This window comes from Anguilla anguilla, chromosome 17 (assembly GCF_013347855.1).
Source record: "Anguilla anguilla isolate fAngAng1 chromosome 17, fAngAng1.pri, whole genome shotgun sequence".
Lineage (NCBI taxonomy): Eukaryota > Metazoa > Chordata > Actinopteri > Anguilliformes > Anguillidae > Anguilla > Anguilla anguilla.
In genome coordinates this window covers 16476416-16502439 of record NC_049217.1, presented here as the reverse complement: position 1 = coordinate 16502439, position 26024 = coordinate 16476416, and the positions used below count along the sequence as shown (strand labels likewise).

The 26024-nt window shown below is 46.9% G+C and overlaps 2 protein-coding genes across 2 annotated transcripts in view; both read left to right on the top strand.

The window, feature by feature from the left end:
* slc17a7a (solute carrier family 17 member 7a) overlaps positions 1 to 15687 on the top strand; it is a 35888-nt gene extending 20201 nt beyond the window's left edge. The window contains exons 2-13 of the mRNA XM_035399354.1: positions 3415 to 3667; positions 3997 to 4115; positions 5719 to 5833; positions 6040 to 6127; positions 6338 to 6424; positions 6882 to 7024; positions 8022 to 8171; positions 8765 to 8897; positions 10204 to 10314; positions 11036 to 11163; positions 12217 to 12286; positions 12990 to 15687. Of these exons, the coding sequence (XP_035255245.1) occupies positions 3415 to 3667; positions 3997 to 4115; positions 5719 to 5833; positions 6040 to 6127; positions 6338 to 6424; positions 6882 to 7024; positions 8022 to 8171; positions 8765 to 8897; positions 10204 to 10314; positions 11036 to 11163; positions 12217 to 12286; positions 12990 to 13318 (1726 nt within the window). The 3' untranslated portion in view covers positions 13319 to 15687. The remainder of the gene's footprint in view (positions 1 to 3414; positions 3668 to 3996; positions 4116 to 5718; positions 5834 to 6039; positions 6128 to 6337; positions 6425 to 6881; positions 7025 to 8021; positions 8172 to 8764; positions 8898 to 10203; positions 10315 to 11035; positions 11164 to 12216; positions 12287 to 12989) is intronic.
* Positions 15688 to 20278: 4591 nt separating this feature from the next.
* zgc:55558 (uncharacterized protein LOC393228 homolog) lies at positions 20279 to 25979 on the top strand. Its single transcript, XM_035397770.1, has 5 exons — positions 20279 to 20661; positions 21547 to 21659; positions 22349 to 22527; positions 23011 to 23170; positions 24740 to 25979. The coding sequence occupies exons 2-5, from the start codon at positions 21549 to 21551 to the stop codon at positions 24851 to 24853; spliced, it is 564 nt and encodes a 187-aa protein (XP_035253661.1). The 5' UTR covers positions 20279 to 20661; positions 21547 to 21548; the 3' UTR covers positions 24854 to 25979.
* Positions 25980 to 26024: the final 45 nt, after the last annotated feature.

The following is a 26024-nucleotide window of genomic DNA, read 5'->3' as shown; positions in this document are numbered from 1 at the left end:
CAGGCATGTTGGGTGTCATGGTGTCAGTGAGTGGTGTGTGCTGTGTAAAAATATGACTCATTAGTGAAGTGTGTTGTGTACTGTCACCGTTCTGATCAAACAGCAGACACAGCCAAACACATTATGTGCAGTAAACATACTACTGTACAAGGTTTTCAACATGCCAATTAACACTGTATTATTGGGACCAGTCAAGATATTTTGAAGACTTTCACTCCCTTTAAAAAGGTTTATACTGCTAAAAGTTATTCCAGTGCACTAGACAATATTTTACAAGAAGACAATAATGACCACCGCAGTTCAAAAAGAGTGTGTAGACAAAAACACAGTAAAAGACAAATTTGTTGTTATTAAAAATGGTCAAAGTTTGCGATGGTCGTTCTGATTGGTTAGACAAGTTGGAGGCGAGGGTAGGTGGTGCCTGACCCTGCCCACCCCCGTCTCCGCACCTGTTTACAGCTCTGGGTCAGCTGAAGACCAGAGAGAAGAATCTGGAATTAGGATTTGAGGGGTGAGTCCAGACAGGATAGCTGTAAATGAATAATTTCATATTTTCAGAGTTTGAATGCAACCATACCATAGTTAATACTTCATCTTTGTAGTCAGACACAAATTGAAACTTAAACTATTTCTAAATACCAGTCCCCATCCCCCACCCCAAGCTTGGGGATAAAAATATCTGAAATAACATCTTAGTGAAATTCATACCTTTTCCAATATAATTTACAAGTCTCATATGGACAACAATCGACTGAAAGTATTTGAAATGACCTCAGAAAATAAAATAACAAATGTTTCAGACATATTGTTTCAAGGGTTTCATATTTGAATGCTTTCAAATAAATTAAATAATCTGCAATAAAGTATTTACAAATAATTTTATTTGTGCATGTATTTTGCACATAAATAATGGAAATAAATGTATTTGAATGTCCATGAAATATTTGAAATGATTATTTGACCCAAGTCTGCTGAATAATAATAATAATAATAATAATAATAATAATAATAATAGCGCATTACAGGATAAAATTATTAATTAAAATAAAGAAATTATACAAAATGATACAAAAAAAATAGACAACATTGAATAAAACAGTAGCACGGTCTCAATTGTTAACTTGCATTCAGCAAGTTCAAAAAACATGTTTTGCTAATGAGATTTTAGAGGAGATGCCAAGGCCCTGATAAAATTAGAGAATTCCGTTAAACGGAACCCGTGTCCCTCTTGTTTTAAAAGGTGTGGAGGCAGCAGTGAGAGGGTCTTTGGCCCAGGCTCAGCTCATTTACACACACTTTACACGCACCTACACGAGCGCGAGGCGGCGTCCGTCTCCACAACTGTCCGAGGCGCGTTGGGCGAGCTCTTGGAGAAAGTTCCGGAGAAGTTCCCCCTCGGCAGATGTCGGGTTACGCGGGAGACCATACGGGCGTAGCTGGAGGCTTCGGTTCGCGTTAGCGTCAGCTGCGAGCGGCGCAGCCGGCGCGTGTTCGGAGAGAGAGCGGGGGTTGCCAGGGGAACGGCGTGTGGGCGAGGCGCGTGCTGCTCTGGACGCCGGCCCGTCCGCGGTGGTCGGGTCTCTCTCTCTGGGCGGCCCGACGGGCGACAGCTGCTCCTGTCCCGCATCGTGACTTCAAACTGCGAGCGGCAGTGTAGTATAATGGGTAAGGAGCTGGTCTTGTAGCCTAAAATGTAGTATAATGGGTAAGGAGCTGGTCTTGTAGCCTAAAATGTAGTATAATGGGTAAGGAGCTGGTCTTGTAGTCGAAAATGTAGTATAATGGGTAAGGAGCTGGTCTTGTAGCCTAAAATGTAGTATAATGGGTAAGGAGCTGGTCTTGTAGCATAAAATGTAGTGTAATGGGTAAGGAGCTGGTCTTGTAGCCTAAAATGTAGTATAATGGGTAAGGAGCTGGTCTTGTAGTCGAAAATGTAGTATAATGGGTAAGGAGCTGGTCTTGTAGCCTAAAATGTAGTATAATGGGTAAGGAGCTGGTCTTGTAGCCTAAAATGTAGTATAATGGGTAAGGAGCTGGTCTTGTAGTCTAAAGTGTAGTATAATGGTTAAGGAGCTGGTCTTGTAACCTAAAGTGTAGTATAATTGGTCTGGTAACCTGAAAGGTCACGGGTTTGATTCCCAGGTAGGAGTCTGCCGTTATACCCTTGAGCAACGTACTTTACCAGCATTGTTTCAGTATATGTCCAGCTGTACAAATGGATGCAATGTAAATGCTGTGTAAACATTTGTGTATAAGAGCGTCTGCTAAATGCCTGTAATGCAATGGAACTCGGTTGTCTGATTCCAGGCCAGCCCGATTGAGAGATCAGTGTTATACTGCACAAACGGCAGCCATTTTATCAGATCTGAGAGCAGGATGGATGCGATAGATCCACAGCTATTTTAAACTGCTACCAGAAGCCGTACAGAAGGCCAAAGGAAGCAATGTCCATGCATGACAGAATTCGGGAGGGTGCGATTAGTCACACGGCTTTACTGCCAATTAAAGTGATTCTGACAACACGCACCAACACGAAACCCTGAAGGATCATGGGTACGCAGCGATCCAGCTGTGTGAACTCTGCACGCCTCTCCTCTTTTGGTTCCATCTATTTCTCTTTGCACTGGGAACCTGCTAAATCTCCCTCTCTCTCTTCTTTCTTTTCCTCTCTCTCGACTGCTCCCTCTCTCTCCCTCTTTATCTCTCTAATTGGCCCCACACACGTTCTCTATCTACCTCTCTCCATTGCTCTCTCCCTTCCTGCCCTCTCTCTTCCCCCACTCCCTCTCTTACCCTCTTTGTTGCCGAGTATTTTATCTCAATATCTTTCTGTCTTTGAAGATCTGTTTTACTTTTATTGTTGAATAAGGAGGCTTTCAAACGTAACAACTCTCTCTCTCCCCCTCTCTACCTCTCCCCCTCCATCTCTGAGGTGGAGGGTGTTTCGGGAGGGGTGCATGCCCTGTGCCTTTTATTTGCTACAATTTCTTGGTTTCTTCCAACTTTCTTACTGATTCTTCCTGTTAATTACTTGTTTCATATTGGTTGTTACTCAATGATTCTAATTAAGGTTGGGGTGAGGAGTTTTGGGGGGGGGGGTTTAGTGGTTTTTCACTGGTGTCTTTCCATCATGGGGTTAGATGTGCTACAGGAAGCGATACGTCGGTAGAAGACATGCTAGTCACGGTTGTGGAGCAGGTAGGAGGTGGAAGTATTGATTCTGCTTCGTGATAGTCTTGATTAGATCTCGCTCTTCCTCTCTCTCTCTCCCACTCTCTCTCTCTGCCCCCCTCTCCCTCCCCCTCTATCCCTCTCCCCTCTCTCTCTCTCCCTCTCTTTCTTTCTCTCTATCCCTCCCTCCCTCCCCCCTCTCTTTCTCTCCCTCTCTCCCTCTCTCCCCCCTCTCTCTCCCAGGCTCCTGGAGAAGCGCCAGGCCAATGGCGAGACCATCGAGCTGTCGGCGGAGGGCCGGCCCGAGCTGGTGGAGGAGCGGGAGCTCCCCATGGTGGACTGCACCTGCTTCGGCCTGCCCCGGCGCTACATCATCGCCGTCCTCAGCGGCCTGGGCTTCTGCATCTCCTTCGGCATCCGCTGCAACCTGGGCGTGGCCATCGTCAGCATGGTCAACAACCACACCGTCTACCACGGCGACAAGGAGGTGCTGGTGGTGAGTGCCGCTACATCACGGGCATTCGGCAGACGCTCTCATCCAGAACGCCTTATTTTACACTGCATCCATTTACACAGCTGGATATATACTGAAGCTATGCAGGTGAAGTACTTCACTCAAGGGTACAACCCTGAGAATCGAACCTGTGACCTTTAGGTTACAAGACCAGTTCCTTAACCATTATACTGCACTGCCGCCCTCCTCTGCAACCCCTGGTCTTTTCCCGCCTCCGGCCTCCTCCTCCTCCTCCTTGTTACGCACGGCTTGTGTTTTTTTTTTTTTTTTTTTTGTTTTTTTTACGAGCCCCGCCCCTCCCTCTGTCCCAGGCCTCCCAGTTCACCTGGGATCCGGAGACGGTGGGGATGATCCACGGGTCCTTCTTCTGGGGCTACATCGTCACCCAAATCCCCGGCGGATTCATCTGCCAGAAATTCGCGGCCAACAGGTCAGCCTTGCTTCATCAGCGGTTTTTTTTAGGCTGGTGGGAGAAGTTACTGGGAAGGGAAACTCTGGTGGAAAAAAAAAACATGTAAACGACCGTTTGTTTTCGAACACTGTGGGGCAATGCACTCTGGGATTGCTGGCTCTTTGGCTCAGAGGTGTTCAGCACTCCCTGTATCTAGGGCTGTGGGCCCACCCATGACCTTTGATTCAGACTGCATATATATTCAGATAATCAATTAAATCTTGGGAGTATTTCACAAAGCAAAATTAGTAAATTAGCTGGATAACTCCACTGAGTAAAACCTGGAGCAGCTCTTTTTACTTCAGTCTGTGTTCCAGATTTGGAAGGGTTCTGGGTTTTACTCAGTGCAGTTATCCAGCTAACTCAGTAATCCTGCTTCATGGTTTTACTCAGTGCAGTTATCCAGCTAACTCAGTAATCCTGCTTCATGGTTTTACTCAGTGCAGTTATCCAGCTAACTCAGTAATCCTGCTTCATGGTTTTACTCAGTGCAGTTATCCAGCTAACTCAGTAATCCTGCTTCATGGTTTTACTCAGTGCAGTTATCCAACTAACTCAGTAATCCTGCTTCATGGTTTTACTCAGTGCAGTTATCCAGCTAACTCAGTAATCCTGCTTCATGGTTTTACTCAGTGCAGTTATCCAGCTAACTCAGTAATCCCGATCCATGAAACAGTGCCCTGGTCCTTGGAACAGTGCGGACGTTGCCATGCTCATTTGCAATGCAGGACTCGTTGTGCACTGCTACAGTCCCACTATGCAGCACTGGTGAAGGGAAGGGGGTAGCCTAGGGTGGCACTCGACCCCTTCCCTAAATCTTCTTGCCCCCCGCCTGCTCGCATTGGCTTTAAGCAAAGCTCCTTTTGTCATATATACCTGATTCATATACTGTACGTGCTGCTTGAAGTTTACAAAAAGTAGCGTGGCAGCACTTGAATGGCTGAAGCTAAGCAAGTGTGGGCTTGGTTAGTACTTGTATGGGAGAGCTCCTGGGAAAACTAAGTTGCTGCTGGAAGTGGTGTTGGTGGGCTAGCAGGGGGCAATCTTTTCTCTGGTCGAATAAACCCCAATGCCCCAGTTCAATGAGGGGGACACTGTGCTGTTGGAGATTTCGTCTTTCAGATGAGACGTTAAACCGAGGTCCCGACTCACTGTGCTCATGACAAGACCCCATGACACTTGTTGCTAAGAGTAGGGGGGTTCCCCAGTGCCCTGGTTAAATATCCAACCTGGTTCTCTCAAACTTGCCACCTAATCATCCCCTGATTTAATTGGCTAAATTCATTTAATTCTCTCCCTCTCTACCTTAACTATGTGTGTGGTGAGCGTTCTGGCACAAAATGGCTGCCGTGCATCACCCAAGGTGGGTGCTACACATTGGTGGTGGGCGAGGTGAGCTCCCACTCATAACTGTAAAGCACTTAGAGTGTTTAGAAAAGTGCTGTATGAATACAATGATTCGTTCATTCATAGGCCGTTCGCGAATGGGTCAAACGCGAGTGTCTGAGGGTAAGGGGTATTTGTGACGGCTTTCTCTGACGCCGCTAAGACTCGTTCGTCTCCGTCTCTCCGCGCCCCACAGAGTGTTTGGCTTCGCCATCGTGGCCACCTCCGTTCTCAATATGCTGATCCCGTCAGCAGCCAGAGTCCACTACGGCTGCGTCATCATGATCAGGATATGCCAGGGGCTTGTGGAGGTACTGTGGGGTGTGTGTGTGTGTGGGGGGGGGTGGGGTGGTGTGAGTGTGCGTGTGTGTGAGTGTGTATGAGTGTGTGTGCATGTGTGTGTGTGTGTGCCTGCACGTGTGTGTATGTGTGTGATGGGAGGTACTGTAATATGTGTGTGTGCGTTGTGTGTGTGTGTGTGATGGGAGATACTGTAATATGTGCCTCTGTGCTTCAGGGGGTGTCTTACCCAGCATGCCATGGGATTTGGGCCAAATGGGCCCCGCCTCTTGAGAGAAGCCGATTGGCTACAACTGCCTTTTGTGGTGAGCCGTCCACCAGTTGTTCTACAAAATCCCATAAAAGCTTGTGTTCTTGTATTGTAATCCTCTGCTGTGATACTGCTGCCCTTACTAGAGCTGCAACTACTGCCAGAGCGACTGTTCTCACCAGTGTTCCTCTGTCTGTTCAGTACACCGCTGTTTTAATGCTGTCTGCTGTTTCTGGAACTTTCTCTCTATCTCTCTCTCTCTCAGGGTCCTATGCTGGGGCTGTGGTAGCTATGCCATTAGCTGGGGTGCTTGTCCAGTACACAGGGTGGTCTTCTGTGTTCTATGTCTACGGTTAGTGACTGTCGATCAGCACTGAAATACAAAACACCATCTTTTACAACATTACCGAGTTCATTACAGACAGAAAGTAAAGCACCACTACTGTTGGTTATATGACATGACAACTAATGCAGCAGACAGAATTAGTACCAGACCAACACTTTCCCTCCACTGACCTTCTTGCTAAACAAATTCCAGCAGGTTTAACCCGTCCTTGCTGATAAAGACCGGGCAGAGTGGTTTTACGCCTGAGTCTGAAGTATTAGAACATGTGGTGCATTAGCACATTAGAGCTAGCGTACATGCCAATCACTGGCCACCGTGAGCCACATCACTGCTCTCCTTTGGCCCTGTGTGGACCTCCTTTGACCGTATTTGCGTCTCTTTTTGTTGCCCCACCCCACTCGTCCACCCGCCCCACTTCCTGTTTGTACTTCCGCCCCCCTCCCCCTCTCCCTCCCTCTCCCAGGCAGTTTTGGGATATTCTGGTACCTATTCTGGGTCCTGGTGTCCTACGAGAGCCCGGCCGCCCATCCCACCATCACCCCGGAGGAGAGGAAGTACATCGAGGAAGCCATCGGCGAGTCGGCGGGCCTGGTGAACCCCCTGCAGGTGCTCCTCCATTCTGCCCTCTCTCTCTCTCTCTCTCTCTCTCTCTCCCTTTGGCTTATTTACTCAGTAACAGACTGCCAGGCCCAAAGACAGGGCTGCGATGGCTGTACGCTCACACCTCAGTCCTCAGTGCTAATTCAAACAGACATGAGTCATGAACACAGAGCTGCCTAAACATGCTCCATTTCAGTTAAAAGAACATTAAAAATTAAAAGTCGATTTCACACCAAACATTTCACATTACATTACCGGCCTTTAGTAGACGCTCCTATCCAGAGCGACTTACACGACTTTTACATGGCATTTACATCGCATCCATTTATACAGTAGGATATATACTGAAGCAATGCAGGTAAAGTACCTCACTCAAGGGTACAACAGCAGTTGTCCTACCTGGGAATCGAACCCGTGACCTTTAGGTTACAAGACCAGCTTTGGGGAAACACACTGTTGGCCACCTAGTCTCACCTAGTCAAACGTTGAGTCTCTCAGGAATGCTAACTAGGGACCAATTCATAAGAAAATATTGAGCGTGGCATGTCTCCCTGTCTCCCCCCAAGCCTAAGCATAGGGTTCTAATGCTCTACCAGTCACTGTGTTTCCTTGAAACATTAACAACCAGACCTGCTGAGAAAAATAAGCTCTTAAGTATTGCAAACAGTTTGTCTAAAATTTTCAGGAGTTGGCAGAATACACAGAAAGACTGGAGGCAGTTGACAGAAAAGTCACAACCAAAGAAAGCACACAGGAAGTAGCATCTCAATGTGTTAAAGCAGTTGCTTCAGCCAGATTGGGCCCAAATGTCCAAAACGTCCGAATCGTTTCGAGAAACCAAAACAGGAAGCAAAAGCAGAAAAACAACTGTCTCAGCCCAAGTTTCGCTCCGTCCCGACATTCCCATCTCGGCCACCTCTGAGCTCAGTCCCGAATCTTCTCCGTGCCGTAGTCCCGTTTGTTAGGCGCTGTGTGTTAGCGTGTCACCTCCTTCCGCGTGCAGAAGTTCAAGACTCCCTGGAGACACTTCTTCACCTCCATGCCGGTGTACGCCATCATCGTGGCCAACTTCTGCCGAAGCTGGACCTTCTACCTGCTGCTCATCAGCCAGCCAGCCTACTTCGAGGAAGTCTTCGGGTTCGAGATCAGCAAGGTGAGACGGACGAGATTCTTGACAGGGTTTAAGAGAAGCGAATAAGCACCATGATGGAGTAGGTTTGCGCCAACATGTCTCTGACTGTAAGAGCGATGTGGTGGGCTGGAACAACCATCCTGTGACATGACACTCATTGCGCTTCTGTATTGATGACAGGTTGTCACATAAAGCACAGCTAGCGGGGCTAATGTTCTTCACCCAGTAGGATGGGTCATTTTTGTTCATTCGGAAGTATGGCAAAATTTGGAAGTATTATTGTTTTTGTTTTTTCAAAGAACTCCATGCAAATTTCAGTATATTTCTCTCTCTCCCTTTCTCTCTCATGCGGTCTCTCAACCCCTCTCTCTTTCTCTCCCTCTCCTCCTCCCTCTCTCTGTCTCTCTTGCTCTATCCCTCCATCCCTCTCTCTCTCTTTCTCTCCCTCCCCCTCCCTTCCTCCCTCTCTCTTTCTCTCTCTCTCCCCCTCCCTCTCTCTCTCTGTCCCCCCCTCTCTCTCTCCCCCTCCCTCTCTCTCTCTCTGTCCCTCTCTCTCTCTCCCCCCCCCTCTCCCTCCCCCCCTCTCTCCCTCTCTCTCTCTCTCTGTCTCCCAGGTGGGTTTGGTGTCCGCCCTGCCCCACCTGGTGATGACCATCGTCGTGCCCGTTGGCGGGCAGCTAGCTGACTTCCTGCGGACTCGCGGCCTCATGACCACCACCAACGTCCGGAAGCTCATGAACTGCGGAGGTGAGAGAGGAGAGGGCGCCTGAATAAGGACCTCCGCTGATATATCACATACTGTACATTAGCGCTGCCCAACCCTGTTCCTGAAGATCTACCATCCTGTAGACTTTCACTCCAACCCTAACAAAGCACAACTCATTCTACAGCTAGTGATCTTATTTAACTGCTAATTAGTAGAGTCAGGTGTGCCAAATTAGGGTTGAAATGAAAACTTACAGTAAGGTAGATCTCCAGGAACAGGGTTGGGCAGCCCTGACATATATCATGTACATAAGGTAGTCAGGTCTACTAGTGTGTTGCACATATCATGTACATACTGTATTTAATTATGCTACTATATCACATATATCATATCTAAATGCTCAGCTCAAATAGTTGCAACATGTAGCTTCTACATCTACTGTTTTACAGCTGTCTGGACATCAATAGTCCAACCGGGGCAATGCTAAGCTAAGCACAAACCGTATGCCTGATTGAACCTGCATTTTACTGTACAGTAACACTGGGAAGCTCTGTTGGAGGGTGACAGAACCATTTCAACAACAAAATATTTATGGCTCTTGATAAAGCCCTCAAAACGCAATGCTTCTTGCCGCTTCTTGTTTTGCTTCATGTCTGACTGGCATCTTGATCACATCTCCATCCCTGTTCCCTTCTACAGATAACTGCCAAAATAAAGGAAAAATTTGAGCAATGAGGGATACAAAGTATTTTGAAAGCATGTGCTTTCACACAGGTGCGGTTCCTGGGTTTATCAAGCAATTAGCATCCCAGCATGCTCACGGTTGCGTTTAAAAATACTGCGCCCAGTTGGAGGCCATTTTGGCTACAATGGCTGGAAGAAGAGATCTCAGTGACATTTTGAAGCGCGGTGGTTGTTGGGGAACATTCACCAGATGCTTCCGTGACTAAGACTGCTGAACTTGCTGATGCTTCATGTGGAACAGTGCCTAAAGTGCTGTTGGTAGGGAAGGAACAGATATCATCAACGAGGAGCAAGCGTGGTTGAGAGCACGTACTCCTTGACAGTGATGTCAGTGAATTGGTTCGATATGCAAAGTTAAATTCTTAGGCGACTGAATCAGTTAGCTATGAATATCAATCTATATTGAATATCAATCTTGAGGTAATTCATCAAGAACAGTCCATTGGTAGGTTCACAGAGATGGACCCTGGTCTGCATTTCCTTTATTTTGGCAGTTACCTGCACCTCATTACATTGCAGCTGAGCCAAACTCTGCTCTGAACGCTGTAAAGCTGTGTGTTGGGTACTGAGTGATTTCTCGCCGTTGCTGTGTTTGGGTCACAGGGTTTGGAATGGAGGCCACCCTGCTGCTCGTGGTGGGCTTCTCCCACACGAAGGGCGTGGCCATATCCTTCCTGGTCCTGGCTGTCGGCTTCAGCGGCTTTGCCATCTCAGGTACGGAAACGCGAGGGCCGTGAGCCAATCAGCGCCTATCTTTGCCAACCAATGAAAATATGTTTTTCATTTTAATTGAATGCAGTACTCCTTCGGCGAGTTCAGCAACCCCTTAAACGGACTCGATAAACTGAGTGTGTGAAGAAAAAGGGCAAGGCTCACGTTTATTGGCAAGTTAAAGATTAGGACACACGTGGATCAAATGCCTGTCTTCTTCCACACTCTTTGTCTATACTGGCTCACAATCTAAATTGTGTTTAATAGCATTTCATGGTCTGCTGTGCGTGCCAAAAGCTTTTTAAACATGCTGGTATAAAGAAAGAAAAGTAAGCTGGATAAACTCACCAACCCGCGCTACCGAGGTCAGCACATAGACACTACAACAGTGTAGTGTTAACCCTTAATATGGTTCACTTCATCTCTTCTATTGCCTAAAGTCTTATTTAGTTTTTTACCTAATGGATGGTGAATGAACTTTATAATACTTAGTTCTACATTGCTGTTTGCCTCGGTACAGTAAAGCAATGAGCTTTGCTTACTGTTAGGATACTGACATGCTGTATGTAGACCAGTAGTTCTTTTGTAAAAATGGTACAACCATCTGAAGGCCATCTGTGTAGATACATTCATGCTGTTTCTCTCTCATGCCTTCTTCTGATTGGCCCATGCGTTGGTGGTCGTGTACAGCAGACTGGTTCTGACTTCCTCCTCCATCTCCCAGGGTTCAATGTGAATCACCTGGACATCGCTCCCCGCTACGCTAGCATCCTCATGGGGATCTCCAATGGAGTGGGCACTCTGTCAGGCATGGTGTGTCCTCTCATAGTTGGAGCCATGACCAAACACAAGGTATACAGAGCACTATCACAGCTACTGAACACAGCTACTCAACACAGCACCACACCATCACAGCAACACATCATCACAGCTTCTCAACATAGCTACTCATCACAGTGCCACACCTTCACAACTACTCAACACAGCTACTCAACCCAGCATCACACCATCACCACTACTGAACTCAGCAACTCAACACAATGCCACACCATCACAGCTACTCAACACAGCACCACACCATCACAGCAACACAACACAGCTATTCAACACAGCACCACACCATCACAGCTACTCAACACAGCACCACACCATCACAGCAACACAACACAGCTATTCAACACAGCACCACACCATCACAGCTACTCAACACAATGCCACACCATCACAGCTACTCAACACAATGCCACACCATCACAGCTATTCAAGCTATTTAAAGTTTAATGAGAAATTAAAATCGGGCCATTGACAGTGATACATTAAGGCAATGCTTCATTTCAATTTTAACAGTAGAAAATTTGAATTAATTTCTTATTTATGAGATTCGTTCAAATGTTTTGGAAGGACTGACAGCCCTACTCTACATCTCCTACACAAGAACTCTACAAGCTTCTTCTGATGGCTAAAGCCTTCTTCCATTGCAGTGGTAGATGATGGAAATTTGCAGTACTCGGGGACATGAAGCGCATTGCTCTTAAAGGGAATAAAAAGAGCTCATTTGATTGGCTATGATTGAATCTTCCAGCAACACACCCACCAATAATATTTTCAGCATAATCCAGCCCATTTTCCACCTGTGCCGTGCGCTTGGAGCTGTGCGCTCCTCGCCTCTGGTCACGATAACACCGACATTCAATAGCCAAGCTCAGTGCATCCATGTGCTTCGTCACTGACTGTGCCCCATGTGTTGTGTGACATCAAGTCCAGAAAAAACAAAACCTAATAATATCATATACGTGAACTGGCTCTTGTACGACTCGTTTTTATGAACGCTGTTACTACTGCGTTGTTTTGCGTTCAGCTCTCCAATCTTTTAACTACTCCTCTGTCTTTCTGTTCTGGTCTCAGACACGAGAGGAGTGGCAGTATGTCTTTCTCATCGCTTCCCTCGTTCATTACGGAGGTGTGGTCTTCTACGGTGTGTATTTTCTGCTTTTTTTCCCCCCTTCTTCAGGTTCAGTCTGCCCTGTGAATCCCCAGGTGAGCTATTGGGCTCTAATGACCGGGCTCTGTGTTCTGGTTGAGGTGACCGGTCTCTGTGTACTGCTTGAGGTGACTGGTCTTTGTGTTCTGGTTGAGATAACCGGTCTGTATTCTGGTTGAGGTGACCGGTCTGTATTCTGGTTGAGGTGACCGGTCTGTATTCTGGTCGAGGTGACCGGTCTCTGTGCTCTGGTTGAGGTGACCAGTCTGTATTCTGGTTCAGGTGACCGGTCTCTATGCTCCGGTTGAGGTGACTGGTCTGTATTCTGGTTGAGGTGACCGGTCTGTATTATGGTTAAAGTGACCGGTCTCTGTATTCTGGTTGAGGTGACCGGTCTCTATGCTCCGGTTGAGGTGACTGGTCTGTATTATGGTCAAGGTGACCGGTCTCTATGCTCCGGTTAAGGTGACCGGTCTCTATGTTCCGGTTGAGGTGACTGGTCTGTATTCTGGTTGAGGTGACCGGTCTGTATTACGGTTAAAGTGACCGGTCTCTGTATTCTGGTCGAGGTGACCGGTCTCTATGCTCCGGTTGAGGTGACCGGTCTGTATTATGGTTAAAGTGACCGGTCTCTGTATTATGGTTAAGGTGACCGGTCTCTATGCTCCGGTTGAGGTGACCACTCTCTGTGTTCCAGGAATCTTCGCCTCTGGTGAAAAGCAGCCGTGGGCGGACATCGAGGACACCAGCGAGGAGAAGTGCGGGATCCTGGACGAGGACGAGCTGGCCGACGCCACGGAGGAGATGTACCGCAGCGGAGGGGGGGGGCAGTACGGGGCTCTGAGCCAGCCCAACGTGGGCACCAACCGCGGGGGAGGAGGAGGAGGAGGAAGAGGAGGAGGTGGAGGAGGAGGAGGAGGAGGAGGAGGGTGGGTCACAGACTGGGACAAAACGGAGGAGTATGTGCAGCCCCCGGGGTACAACAGCTACCTGTACAGCGGGGAGGCGCAGAGAGAGCTGATGTAGAGCGAAGGAGCGGGGAGGAGAGAGGAGGTGAAAGAAGGAGGGAGGGAGAAAGGAAGGGAGAAAGGGGGATGGTTGGATAGTTAAAGAGGATGAGACTGAGCTGGGCTATGAAAGCTGGATGGAAAGATGTGAAGTGAGAGAAAACGTATAGCGGGAGAGAAAACAATGGGGGAAAAAACAGCCATAGATAGCCTGAGTGTGTTTGTGTGTGTGTGTGTGTGAATGTGCGTGTCTGTGGGTATGTGTTTGTATGTGTGTGTGTGTGTGTGTGTGTGTGTGCATGTGCGAAGGTGTGTATTCATTTATACACGTGTATGTGGGGTTTGTGTGTATGTGTGTATACTGAGAATCTGTGCGAGTGTGCAGGTTCTGCTCTCCCTGTGATTTACAGTATTTGTGTTTTGGTCCCTTCCACTGATAGAGTGAGCTTCTTGTGCTTGTGCTTGGGATTGCAGTGTATGTTTACACAATGTTTCTGTGAATTTTGAGCGAAGGAATTGCCTTCTTAAATATCGGTAAAAAAAAAGAAGTATACGCCCACTGTGTTGTAGCCACGCTCTTTCTGGCCTGAAGCTCATCTTTCAGGCACAGATGCCAATAATTACTAATGTGTACGCACACACACGCACACACGCACATGCACACACACACACGCACACGCACACGTACACGCACACACACACACACACACACACACACACACACACACACACACACTCGTTGGGTAAATCCATTATTGGTGCTGTAATTTATAATTGTCCTGCAGGGTGGGGTCTCTCTCAAACCTTTATTCCACTGATACATTTCACTGAGGTCAGAATTAAATCTTTACAGGAGCATTCAGTCCCTACTCTGGTAAACATATCCCCTGATGTGACCTTGGTGGAGTATGATTTTTATTTCTTCATTTATGTTTTTTTTTTTAAAGCCCTTTAATGGAGTTCATGCTGACATACAACAAAAAATGTTTTTGGCATTCATAACCACGCTGTAATATTCATAAACCCTTTAATAGTGCACACAATAGCCCAGGAACATGTCCGGACATGATCCACGAGCGTTGTATAACAGGCCATCACTGATGTTCAGCGTCACATGTTCCGTGACCTTTGACAGTGATCATCATAGAGCTGTTAGGCGTTATTCGTGCGAGGGAAAGCAAACAGCGGCCATAAAAACCGTCGAGTAGCGCTTTAAATGATAATTAATGCCAGCGCGCTGCTTTATGGAGTGTCTGTTAAACCTTTTGTGCGCGTCACCTCGAGTGGAAGGCGTTCGCATGCAGATCTGCGACGAGACGAGGTCCCGTCCTGTTCTGAAGGCAAGCGCGAAAACACCTCAAACGTGCCAACAGGTTTTAAAGCTGAACGGGAGAACGTGACGAGCAATAAAGAATGCGAGACTAAGACGAGCCGGACGATCCAGCAGCAGCAGTTTTGCGGGGCTGGGAAGCAGCAATAAGGACCAGGATGACGGGTGTGGTTTGCAATTGTGCGTGCGCGTTCAGCGTGTGAGCATGTGCTGAAAACTTATTTATCGTTCGATCCGCTGGGTTGGTGTTCTACGTGTTAACTATGACCAAATCAGTTTGAGATAACTGTAAAAATTTATAGAGAAATTTTTAGAGACTTTCAATCGCTGACTTGAACTTGCTTCTAACTGTGAGGCTGTGGGATCCTGTGGACCTATAGGTTTTTCTTCCTTTATAGGACTACATTATACATTATACATCATGGCCATGATGTCCTGTGTGTGTGTGTGTGTGTGTGCGTGTTTGTACATGTGTACGTGTGTGTGTCTGTGTGTGTTCAATAGTGCAGTGTCCATGCTGCTGGAGATTCGGCAGCATGACATTCCCACCACACGCTGTTCGTTTGCCTGAATCCTAAATTTCCGCGGCCAAAACCCACTCTTCCCGTCCCCCGCTTTGGCCTGAGGTCCCGGGCCGCTCCTGTCTGAAGGTGTCGGTTTCCCCCCATTCCAAACGCGCACTGAAACCTACAGGCATACTTCAGATAGACATCAGTTTACTGCTTGGGCTCTCGTACAAAATGGCGTTTGCAGATCGGCCATGAACGATAACCCACGTGACGCTTCCAGAATGCATTGCACTTAGTCTGTATAATTCCTCAATAGTGAAATGTCATCGCTGCCTGTGCCATTGATGTTCGCTGTCTCCCAGGTGCTCGGTAGTGAGTCTAGTGCACTAACGGTGAGGATGGATATTTGACATTTTTTGCCGTATATTGGATTGTGTCATATCCGAGCAATTTCTACATTTTACACTGTATTGTAAGTACACTGCTGGAAAAAAAAAAAACTTCCAGCTCTGTTCCATCATTATTTGGCATCCGTTGAATGTCAGCAGGATCAATTGATCGATAAAATTGTCACAGAACCTTTGTATGGATTGATACAAATGTTTGCAGCACCTTCATGTAAATGTCTTTTTAGTGACATAAGCGTATATTGTGAATTAAAAAATGGGGCCAAATGAAGAATTTGTGAAAGTGAGACAGGAGTCATGTCAGATCAGTGCGTTCCTCCACCAATGGGAAAGGGAGGCGAGAAACACAGGCAAGCACAGGCCAACACAGTCTATGTGCCCTGTGCTGTGGTAGTTATCCTCTGTAAACAATCACTTAAACTTTGCATGATACTGGAGAATCCTCACATGGTTTTATTATACTAGTATTAGAGCGTGTTGTCCTGGGAAGAGACTCGTTATTGATGGAGAGATAATTTTTTCGCCGTAGTGTTGTTACCGTGGTAGGTTGTCATGGAGACTGGAACAATGCCGCACAAATAATGCAACTGTGAAGCACAGCTTTGCAAGCGTTGCGTACAATATTTCCACTGCCAAAGCAAAGCTGTATATATCGTTTCACGTCTGCAGTGAGGCAAGTAATAAAACGCTATTTGCTCAATTTAGTCACTGACAATTCTAAGAACCGTACCACTGGTCTGTTTGCACTTTTTTAAGAGATCTCCTGGGCAGGATCAGCGTCTGTCAATCTTGACACGAAGTGGCATCAGCAGTTTTCAGTGGGATGCAGGCACAGATTCTTTATACACACCAGACGCTCATCTTCTCTGCTCTTTCTAGCCAACATGCTTCATAGCTACAGGATGTTCTGTTGGTAACAGGAGTTTCTGGGGCTATAGTTTAGTACAGAACGTCCATTGGCCGCAGAATTACACTTGGCCATGCCCCTTGATGAATTTCGAAAGCTGCATCAAATGTGAATGTCTCAGCTTTGGGAAGTTCTACTGAGACAAAACCTTGGGTGTTTCAGGGTTAAGAACGCAAAGCTGAGCATCTGATATGGTCTAGAGAATCTGTGGCGAAGATGTTGATTGGTCACTGTGTCGTAGGGGCGGAGCCAAATGCCTTTCACCATGCCCTGAGTCCACCACAGTCATCTCTGACATTCTGGTTTTCTCCCCCCATGAGCTCTCTCTCACCCCCCCCCCCCCCCAAACCTGTTCCAACTGTGTTTCTTTAGGTGTTTTAGATTGTAAAGGATGTGTATACTTACTTTTTACAATTGCCATTATTATGCTTATTGTCTGTTAATTTGCAGTAGATATCCGCATACAAAAACAAACACAGAGGAGCTTAGAATGTGATTTAAACTGGAGTATGAAAACAGGCAAACCGTTAAGACACATATTTTCCTGTACTATCAACGACAGGATTGAATAATTATATTACTTCTTTAAATTCCTGTTGTCACTGTTGCTGTTGTCTTTTTTGTTTTGTTTTTTTTTTCTTTTTTTTTTTTGGTCTGTTTATTTTCTTGGTTTTATTTGTCTTTTTTGTTATTTTTTTTGTTATATTTTTTCCAAAGCTATGAATTTGTGGAAAATACACTATGTAAAAAGATATATAAATATTCATGCAAAAGGATGAATTAAGTTTATGTATAAAATAGATACATGTTAAAAGATCCCTGTGTAAAATAAAGAAGAAGAAATGTGTACATACATTCCTGTTGTTATTGTCACCGTCTACGTCACTGTTAGCCATGGGCAGTTTTATTCTGGTTTATTTCTGTTGCCATGTTATTGGATGAATGCTCAAAAGAAGGAATACGTCCATATGTCCATGTGACACTGAGCTAATGCAAATATTCCACATGGGAAGTTTAGTGCCAAAATGCCTTTGACCATAGATGTTCACTAATAATAATAATAATTATTATTATTATTATTTTGGGTTAAACATTTTAAAATTGTGCGCAGACACTGAGCCTTTGTTGAGTCAGCACCTGTCTGTGAATTGCATCTCTCACTGAGGGTTGGTGTGGGTTGGTGATTGGTTAGCAACTGGTTAGAGCATGGTGTGGGTTGGTTAGCAGCTGGTTATAGCATGGTGTGTGTTGGTTAGCAGCTGGTTTGAGTGCGGTGTGGGTTGTTTAGCAGATGGTTAGAGAGTGGTGTGGGTTGGTTAGCAGCTGGCCAGAGCATGGCGTGTTGGTTTAGGTTACAGAATGGGGAAGGAGGTCCGGGTTGTTACACCACAACACAAGCTGAGCTGAGAAAGCGGCGCACTGTTCTGACGTTCACCGAATAATCAGCCCAGGAGCACGCTGACAAATAACAGGGTGGTGTCGTGACAAACCTGTCCCCCTACAGACGGGGCCGTGTGTGGCCGCTCACAGCCACAAATGTTCTAGAAGGATGGACTTTTAAAAAAAAAAGAGAGATGAGAACGGCAGTTTCAATACCAGCTGGGGCCAGGCTGAGCACAGTGGAGAATGGAACACAGAACGTGGGAGGCTACCCTTTATTCATCTGTTACTGCACATGCCATTCCAGTTCCTTACTCAGGCAATCAGTACACACACATTTGTACACACAAGTTGTGTTCTTTTATATGAAATAATGTGAAAAACCACTACTATGAGAGACAGAGAAGGATAGACAAAATAATGGATGTCAAATAAACAGTGCATGAAGAGACACTGTGTTGCTAATAATACAAATTGAATTTATATTGTTTTTATTATTATTATTATTATTATTATCAATAATGATAATAACAATGTTAATAAAATTTGTATTGTTTTGTTGTTGTTGTTATTATTATGATTGTTATTATTATTATTATTATTATTATTAATAAGCACCTTTCACAGACAATTGAAAGATAGCAAAAATAAAAACAATTAGAAATATAAATGGAAAAAGTTTAAAGCACAAAGTACAATACTCCTGATTTTCCATTCAGAAATGTTTATAGAATTTGTGTATATGATGTGTATCCTGTATGACTGCGGCTGTTTAAGAGGAGCTATGTCAGGTAAAAGTGGTGCAGTCAGTACTGTATACAGCAGTGAATGAGTGAGTATCATATTAACAGGCTGCCTGGTATTGTCCATTCAGACAGTGTGCGGTCAGCATTGCTACCTTTTCCACGGGTCAGAGAAGCGTACAGTAGTGCTCAGTCAATAACAGCGTTCATGCGATCCCTCGCTTTTTTCCTCTCCCTGGCAGATGGATCAAGGATTATCTCAGTGAATTTAGGCAAAGATTAGCGAGGTGAACAGATGCACGCTGTGGGAGGAGAGGGGAAGAGAGGGAGAGAGAGAGAGAGAGAGAGAGAGAGAGAGAGAGAGAGAGAGAAACAGAGGGGAGGGGGGGTCAGAGGGGCAGGGATCACGCCCTGAAGAACTGCAGGTCCTGAATAAAAGGCAAGGCTCTGCTCTGACAGGCTGGCTGGGGGCAAACAGGACACAGAACCGCCTCTTCCTGTATCAGTACCCATATACTGCACAGCACTGTCCTCCCCTGTGGATGTGGCACCCCTTTTCAGAAGCAGTGCTAAATGAGCATATATATGAGCAGATATTACATTTATACTGTAGGCTGACAACTAATGAAAAAGTTTCAGTGACTAATATGGAAAAAAAAAAAAAACACCGGCAAGGGGGAGTGAGGCACGCTTGGGAAAACTGTCATTAGTATGGCACAGAGACAGACACGGGCATGGGTACACAACCAATGATGATCTTTCAGGGAATGGTCAGCACCATCTAGTGGAAAAATTAAGTATCATACACCGTAAAAGGGGCTCGATAATTCAGCATCCTACTTTTACATTTGGAAAACGCAACGATCAAGAGCGGCTTACAAGGTGCTTTGAACTTCAGTTTGACATGATAGCTTTGCGTCCACACATTTGATTATGTACATAATATACTTACCAAACTGCACATTGGATGCTTTTATCTACAATGGGGGGTGAAGTCCAGGGATTCATATTTGAAATTTGTTAGAAATATCCGGCCTCCCTCTTTGTGAAATGATTTGTGGCGCTTTGCCTTCTGAATGTTGTAAAACAAGAAGCATTCAAAAGGCAGATGCAATTTATGCAAACCCATTAAGTGCCCCCGGGGTTTCACGATACACTCTGAAAGTGTAAGAAGTGACAAGGAAGTAATTGGCCGTAACAAAACAATTAATTTATATCACACGAAGTGAAGAAGAACGGTAATTGTTATAGGCTGTCACTGTGTCCTTGTCAAGAGTCTCCAACAACTGTGAATGATCATGCATATGCGTGTGTGCGTGTGGGGGAGTTCCAGCAGACGCCCTTCAATGGATTGCAGATGATCGTAGGCTAAATTATTGAGATCATAAAACAAATTTTAAAAAAATTTTGCTTTTGGAGGCATAGCCTACATGTATCCCCACATGAAATACTATATGCATTTCAAGGGCGTTCCCTCGCGCCCGCAGCAGTCACGATTGGATATTTTCCCCTGTCAGTAAATCACAAAAAGCGATTTACTTAATCTGACCACGCCCAAACGCCGTGTTAAGCGTTTTGGTGAAAAGACGTAAAATGGGAGGGACAATGGGTGGGATTAAAGGGAAGTAATTTGACAGCGCTGATTGGTTTCCCTCAATGTCCATCTTAATTACCGTGCGCTGTGCTTGAATTGGCGATTGCGCTTCGCTGCATTCTAGGCAATTGACTGGCTATGCGACAGGGTGCCGCCCCTATTCACCCACAATGGAGACTGAAGAGATTTACTCGGAAACCGACTCTCACTTTTAGATTTTACTGGAATTACTGCATATTTGTCCAATTTTATTTGATATTATTTTCTGCGATTATTACTGTGTATATATAATTTAAAGTGATTCGATAGCTGTTTGAGAAAACCAGTCAGCACCGTCAGTTGTTTTCCTGGATTTACGTTTGCTAGCCAAAGAGGAAATTGTTCTGGGCTATGAGCCTAGCTAGCCGCACCGGTAGCTAATCCGTTTTTGTCATTGCATACCTTTGATTTTTGAAAGTCGAGCGAAGCCGTTTTGTACATCCTTAAATCACGGTAAGATCCGTATCTGTGCGGCATGGCTGTCGGGCGTGCAGGGTAGCATACCAGCTGACTTGCCGTGTTAAGCTAGTTAGCAGCTTGCTAGCGACCGAAGCGTCTTCATTCAATGTATGGGCTAGCAGCTAGAACTGGGTCAGTCAAAGCCCATGTTCACTGCTATTTTGCCGTTTGATTCTTATTGTTACCAACTAGCTAGATAGTGACGCTTGTTGAAATAGCCAGCTCGCGAGTTGTTGATCAGTCTAGGCTAATGTATGTGTTCGGAACATGTACGGGTCATTTTACCGGCGGTATGTTTGGGGATTGCCAATTCAAGGCCAATGCGTGGTCACATAAATACACGATTGTAAAGTGGCACTCCTTTTACTGACATGAGTACTGATTTGCGGTTATAACTAAAAACATGCTGTAATTAACGGTGTTAGCCTTTTTGATGAATTGGCTTTAGCACTTCACGCAGTTCGTGCTGTGAATAAAACGTTATCGCAGACCTTGGGGCGATTTGATTGAAGCGTTTGAATTCATTAAAGGGATTAACAAAGTTAATTACAAGAGATTATTCAGGTTGAGTTCTGTTAGTTGACCGAGGGAGCATAAATGGAAATTAGTGAAATGTCAGTTCCGCACAGACGTCAGGAATAATTTTTTTCACACAGCGAATAGTCACTGTGTGGAATAACTTGCCAGGTCATGTAGTAGAGGCAGAAACTCTGGGGTTTTCAAGACCAGGCTTGATTTCGGTGACAGATACTATCTAGTCTGCAGGTAAACCGAACACTAGGTACACATTAGTGGTAGGAAAATAGAGAGCATTGTAGCGCTGAATGGCCTGTTTTCGTTGTTATGTTAATGTTACTGTACCAACCCATCTCTTCTCAGGAATGACCGAATACAAGCTCGTTGTGGTGGGCGCCGGTGGCGTGGGCAAGAGCGCGTTGACCATCCAGCTCATCCAGAACCACTTCGTCGACGAGTACGACCCCACCATCGAGGTTAGCGTTTGGGAACAAGACAACAACTTGACTGAGACTAAGCACCATACGGGGAAGCAGCACAGCTCAAATCAAATTCAGATTACATTTATGTATAAAGTCAAGTGCATCTCGTAGAACTTCTGTCATGATACTTCTCAAAATAACACCCCAGCCCAAGACCCCCTGAGGAAGTCAGTCTAGGGTGGCAATGGCACAGACAGACTGCTGGTAGGCAAAAATAGGAAGAACCATTACATTACAGGCATTTAGCAGATTCTCTTATCCAGAGCGACTTACACAACTTTTTACAAAGCATTTTACATTGTATCCATTTATACAGCTGGATATATACTGAAGCAATTCAGGTTAAGTACTCAATGGTACAACGGCAGTGTCCTGCCCAGGAATCAAACGTATGACCTTTCGGTTACAAGCCCAGTTCCTCACCCACTGTGCTACGCTGCCGCCTAACCCCTCGAGAATAACCAGACTCGACGGGTGTAGTCCGTCCTTCTGATGGGTCGGGGTTGGGTTCGTAGTGGGGGCGGATTTGGGTTTAGGAGGTAACTCGGGACTCGGGACAGGCGTCCCACCAGCAGAAGAGGGAGGCCAGGGTACAGCTGAAAGGGGTGAAGGTTCGGGGAGCAGTGCGGGAGACACAGAGAGGGGGCGGGACTGAGCCTGTTCCCCCGCCCGTCTGTCCCCAGGACTCGTACCGGAAGCAGGTGGTGATCGACGGGGAGACCTGCCTGCTGGACATCCTGGACACTGCAGGTCAGGAGGAGTATAGCGCCATGCGGGACCAGTACATGAGGACCGGGGAGGGCTTCCTCTGCGTCTTCGCCATCAACAACGCCAAGTCCTTCGAGGACGTGCACCTGTACAGGTAGGGTTCCGTCCGAGGGCTCGGGGGCGTGCAGGTCCCGTCCCGGAGTGTGTGTGAGCGCGTCTCCACGCGCGCACGCATTTTTGTTTCGATCGATTTCCTTAGCTTTGTTTCCCAAGCTGCTGTGCACGCCATTTTAGATTGTTCTCCTCAAGCATTACATGGGGCGGTCGTTATCCACAGTTTGATTCTGTTTGTTAAATGATGTCAGAATGACTAAACGAATGGGCTCGTTAATATTGGGCTTAATTAGTTGATAATTAAGAAGAGAAGTTGGTACGAGACTTCCTCGTCGTACCCATGCTCCGTTGGCCTGCGGAGCTCTGACTGGCTCCGCCCCTCTCGCGTGCCGCCCCTACAACTGGCTCCACCCCCCTCACGCACGTCACGGCGCTGGCTGCGCCCCTCTGACTGGCTTCGCCCCTCTCGTGGCTCTGACTAGCTCTGCCCCTCTGACTGGCTCCGCCCCCTCCCCCCTCGCAGGGAGCAGATAAACCGGGTGAAGGACAGCGACAGCGTGCCCATGGTGCTGGTGGGTAACAAGAGCGACCTGGGCTCGCGCACGGTGGAGACGCGGCAGGCCCAGGAGCTGGCCCGCAGCTACGGCGTGCCCTTCGTGGAGACGTCCGCCAAGACCCGGCAGGTAGGGCGGGGCCTCCCCGCGCCCAGCACGCGCCGAAAAAACACGCCCGCCCGCCCGCGAGGGTCCGGGACGGGTTGCGTCACTTTGGGCTCGCAAGAAACACGCGTCGGGCAAAAACACAAAGCGACATAGAACGGTGGTCTCAAACTCAGCGCCATGGAGGGCCGCGTGTGTGCTGGTTTCTATTCCAGCCTCAGATCAATTATTTGCTGAATTAGGGATGCAGGTTTGCACATAATGGTGACCCGACAACTATGGTGACCTGCATTGTCTAAATAAAAACTTGCTTATATTCTGTGCTTCAATGCAGTTAAATGCATATGGCCGAATGAGTAATTGGACTCAATTAAGGCAGCATTAATTGGTCGGAATGAAAACCTGCATACACACGGCCCTCCATGGCAACGAGTTTGACACCACTGCTGTAGAAGAATATATAGCGCAAAATAGAATTCATTTTTTTTTCCACTGTTAAAAAAAGTGTTTCTGAAATTTTAGTGGTAGACAAGAATAAATATAAACATGAAATTGTAAAGGTGTGTTTGTGTTTTGCTGGTTTTCAGCACTGAAGTGGTTGAAGTCACTGATTGGCTAATGAGTTCGCACATTTTTTATTTCCCAGGCTTAAAGGAATAGTACTACTTTTTTGGGAGATTAGCTGTTTGACCGTCTTTCCTATAGTAAGGCCATTCGAATCGCACATTTGTGATCTTGCACTTTAATGGAACATTAAACGTGAAAAGTGTTTGATATGGTCCGCAGCACCGGAAATTTCTTTGACACCCTCAATGAACAGCAAGTGTCCTAATTGAAGATAGAATGAAATCATTAAAAGTTCTATATTGTCTGAATCTTCATATGTTTCGCTTGCTGTAAATGATGTCATACGGTATGCGGACCAGTGTTCCAGAACCCCATAAATGAAAATGATGGAATGCTCAGTGAAATCTCAGTCACAGAAAGTCAGTAAACTTTATCACATTAAGATTTCCGTCCACAATACGCTAATTGAAGGTTAAACCGATATTTTAATCACAGTATTCATTTTGATTTCCGGAAATAACATTTCTCGGTCGTCCTGCCTACTCAAGTTTGGCAGAGCCATCTCTGCAGTTGTACTAGGGTTCTGTTCAGCTTTTTCCCTTGTTATTTGTGTGTTGGTAGGCCTATGATTCCATCTGCGGTCATTCATAGAGCTAGCACAGTTAGCATGCAGCCTGTAGATACTGTCTAAAATTTTCGTACATGATGCACAGGGATGAAACAGAATCAATCTTATTGCCTAACTAAATGGCCAAAAAGTTGGACTGTCCCTTTAAATTGTTCAGATTTTAAAAGGAAACCACAAAAACCTGCAGATACCACAGCCCCCTTGGGCTGCAATTCGAGATTCCCGGCCTAAAGCTCGCTCTCTCTCCCTCTCCCTCCCTCTCTCTCTCTCTCCCTCCCTCCCTTGCCCTCCCTCTCTCTCACTCGCTCTCTCTCCCCCTTCTCTCTCGCTCCCTCCCCCTTTTCACTCTCTCTCTCTCTCTCTCTCTCTCTCCCTCCCTCCCTCCCTCTCTCTCTCAGGGAGTGGAGGAGGCGTTCTACTCTCTGGTTCGGGAGATCAGACGGTACAAGGAGACCAACCGCAGCAACAAGAAGAACAAGAAGAGCTCACAGAGACGCTGCACGCTGCTATAGCAACGGGACGGCCCGGCCGCCGCCCCGCCCAGTGACACTGCCTCGGCCGACGCGGTCCGCCCCCTTAGCACTATCAATCCCACAATCCCCTTCAGCCTCCCTCCATAGCCGCACCACCCCACCCAGACACTGCTCAAAATGGCCCCCCTCTCACCCGGTCATGGTCAAATAGGCCACCCCTCGTCCTTAAAAAAAGCAGTGCCGCGTAGAACGTCGTGAACCAGGGTTCTGCATGCATTCTTTTGCTTTTTACATGGGGCGTCAAACTCGAATCCCGGAGGGCCGCGATGTCTGCGGGTTTTTCGATTTAAGCGACCGGGCGCTGACCGAAAGGCGACCGGGCGCTGACCGAAAGGCGACCGGACGCCGCAGAAACCCGCGGACGCCGTGGCCCTCCGGGCGCCGCAGTTTCTCCCCGCGGCGCGACGTGCTGTAAAACCCGCGGCCATCTCCAGGACGGGAGCGGGCCAATCGCGTTGCGCGACTTCAGTGTTAAACGGAAAGGATCGGGGTTCCCGCCCAACAGGAACGGGGGAAGCGACGGTCCGACCACGGTTCTAAGAGCGGGCAGTCCCTGGAAAGCGATGCCGAACGATCAGCTTTGTTAAAATAGCCGATGGGAGGAGGTTAGAAGCATAAAGGGATAAGGAGGGGATGGAGAGATATATGAACAATGTGTGCTGGGTAAGGAAAATTATTCTTTTTTTAAAGTTACAAAACCTCTCCTCTTTCAACTCAAAAGTCGCGTTCCCTGCCGTACTAAATGTCTAGCAGTGACGACCCCGGTCTCTGTCCTTTTATGAAAGTGTTAAGCTTACTCGGTTGCCGTCGGCGACGTCGGGAACCTGCTCGCTACGGGCTTCGGTTACCATGGTGACTTGGTTTGCCACCGACCGCTCGCGTCGCAGCGCGGACCGGCCCATCGGGTCAGAGCGTAGGCGGAGCCTCAGACAGCTCCGGCCCCCCCCTCTCCCCCCTCCCGCATGTTTCCGAATCTCGGCCGAGCTGGTAGTATTCACCTCCCCGGTGTTCCCCACAGGTTTAGAACGTCCAGACCAAACTGTGCTGTCATTCCCGCACCTACGTGAGGTGCTTAGCTGTCAATAAAGTGAACTTTTTGGTTAAAGCTTTGTCCTCGTCCTGTGTGTGGGTGTGCGGAGTGGTGGGGTGG

Excerpts from the sequence above, each read along its gene's own strand:
- zgc:55558 (XM_035397770.1), top strand. The coding sequence starts at position 21,549 with ATGACCGAATACAAGCTCGTTGTGGTGGGCGCCGGTGGCGTGGGCAAG. Across the intron at positions 22,528-23,010 it reads GAGGACGTGCACCTGTACAG|GGAGCAGATAAACCGGGTGA; the intron begins GTAGGGTTCCGT and ends CCCCCCTCGCAG. Across the intron at positions 23,171-24,739 it reads CGTCCGCCAAGACCCGGCAG|GGAGTGGAGGAGGCGTTCTA; the intron begins GTAGGGCGGGGC and ends TCTCTCTCTCAG.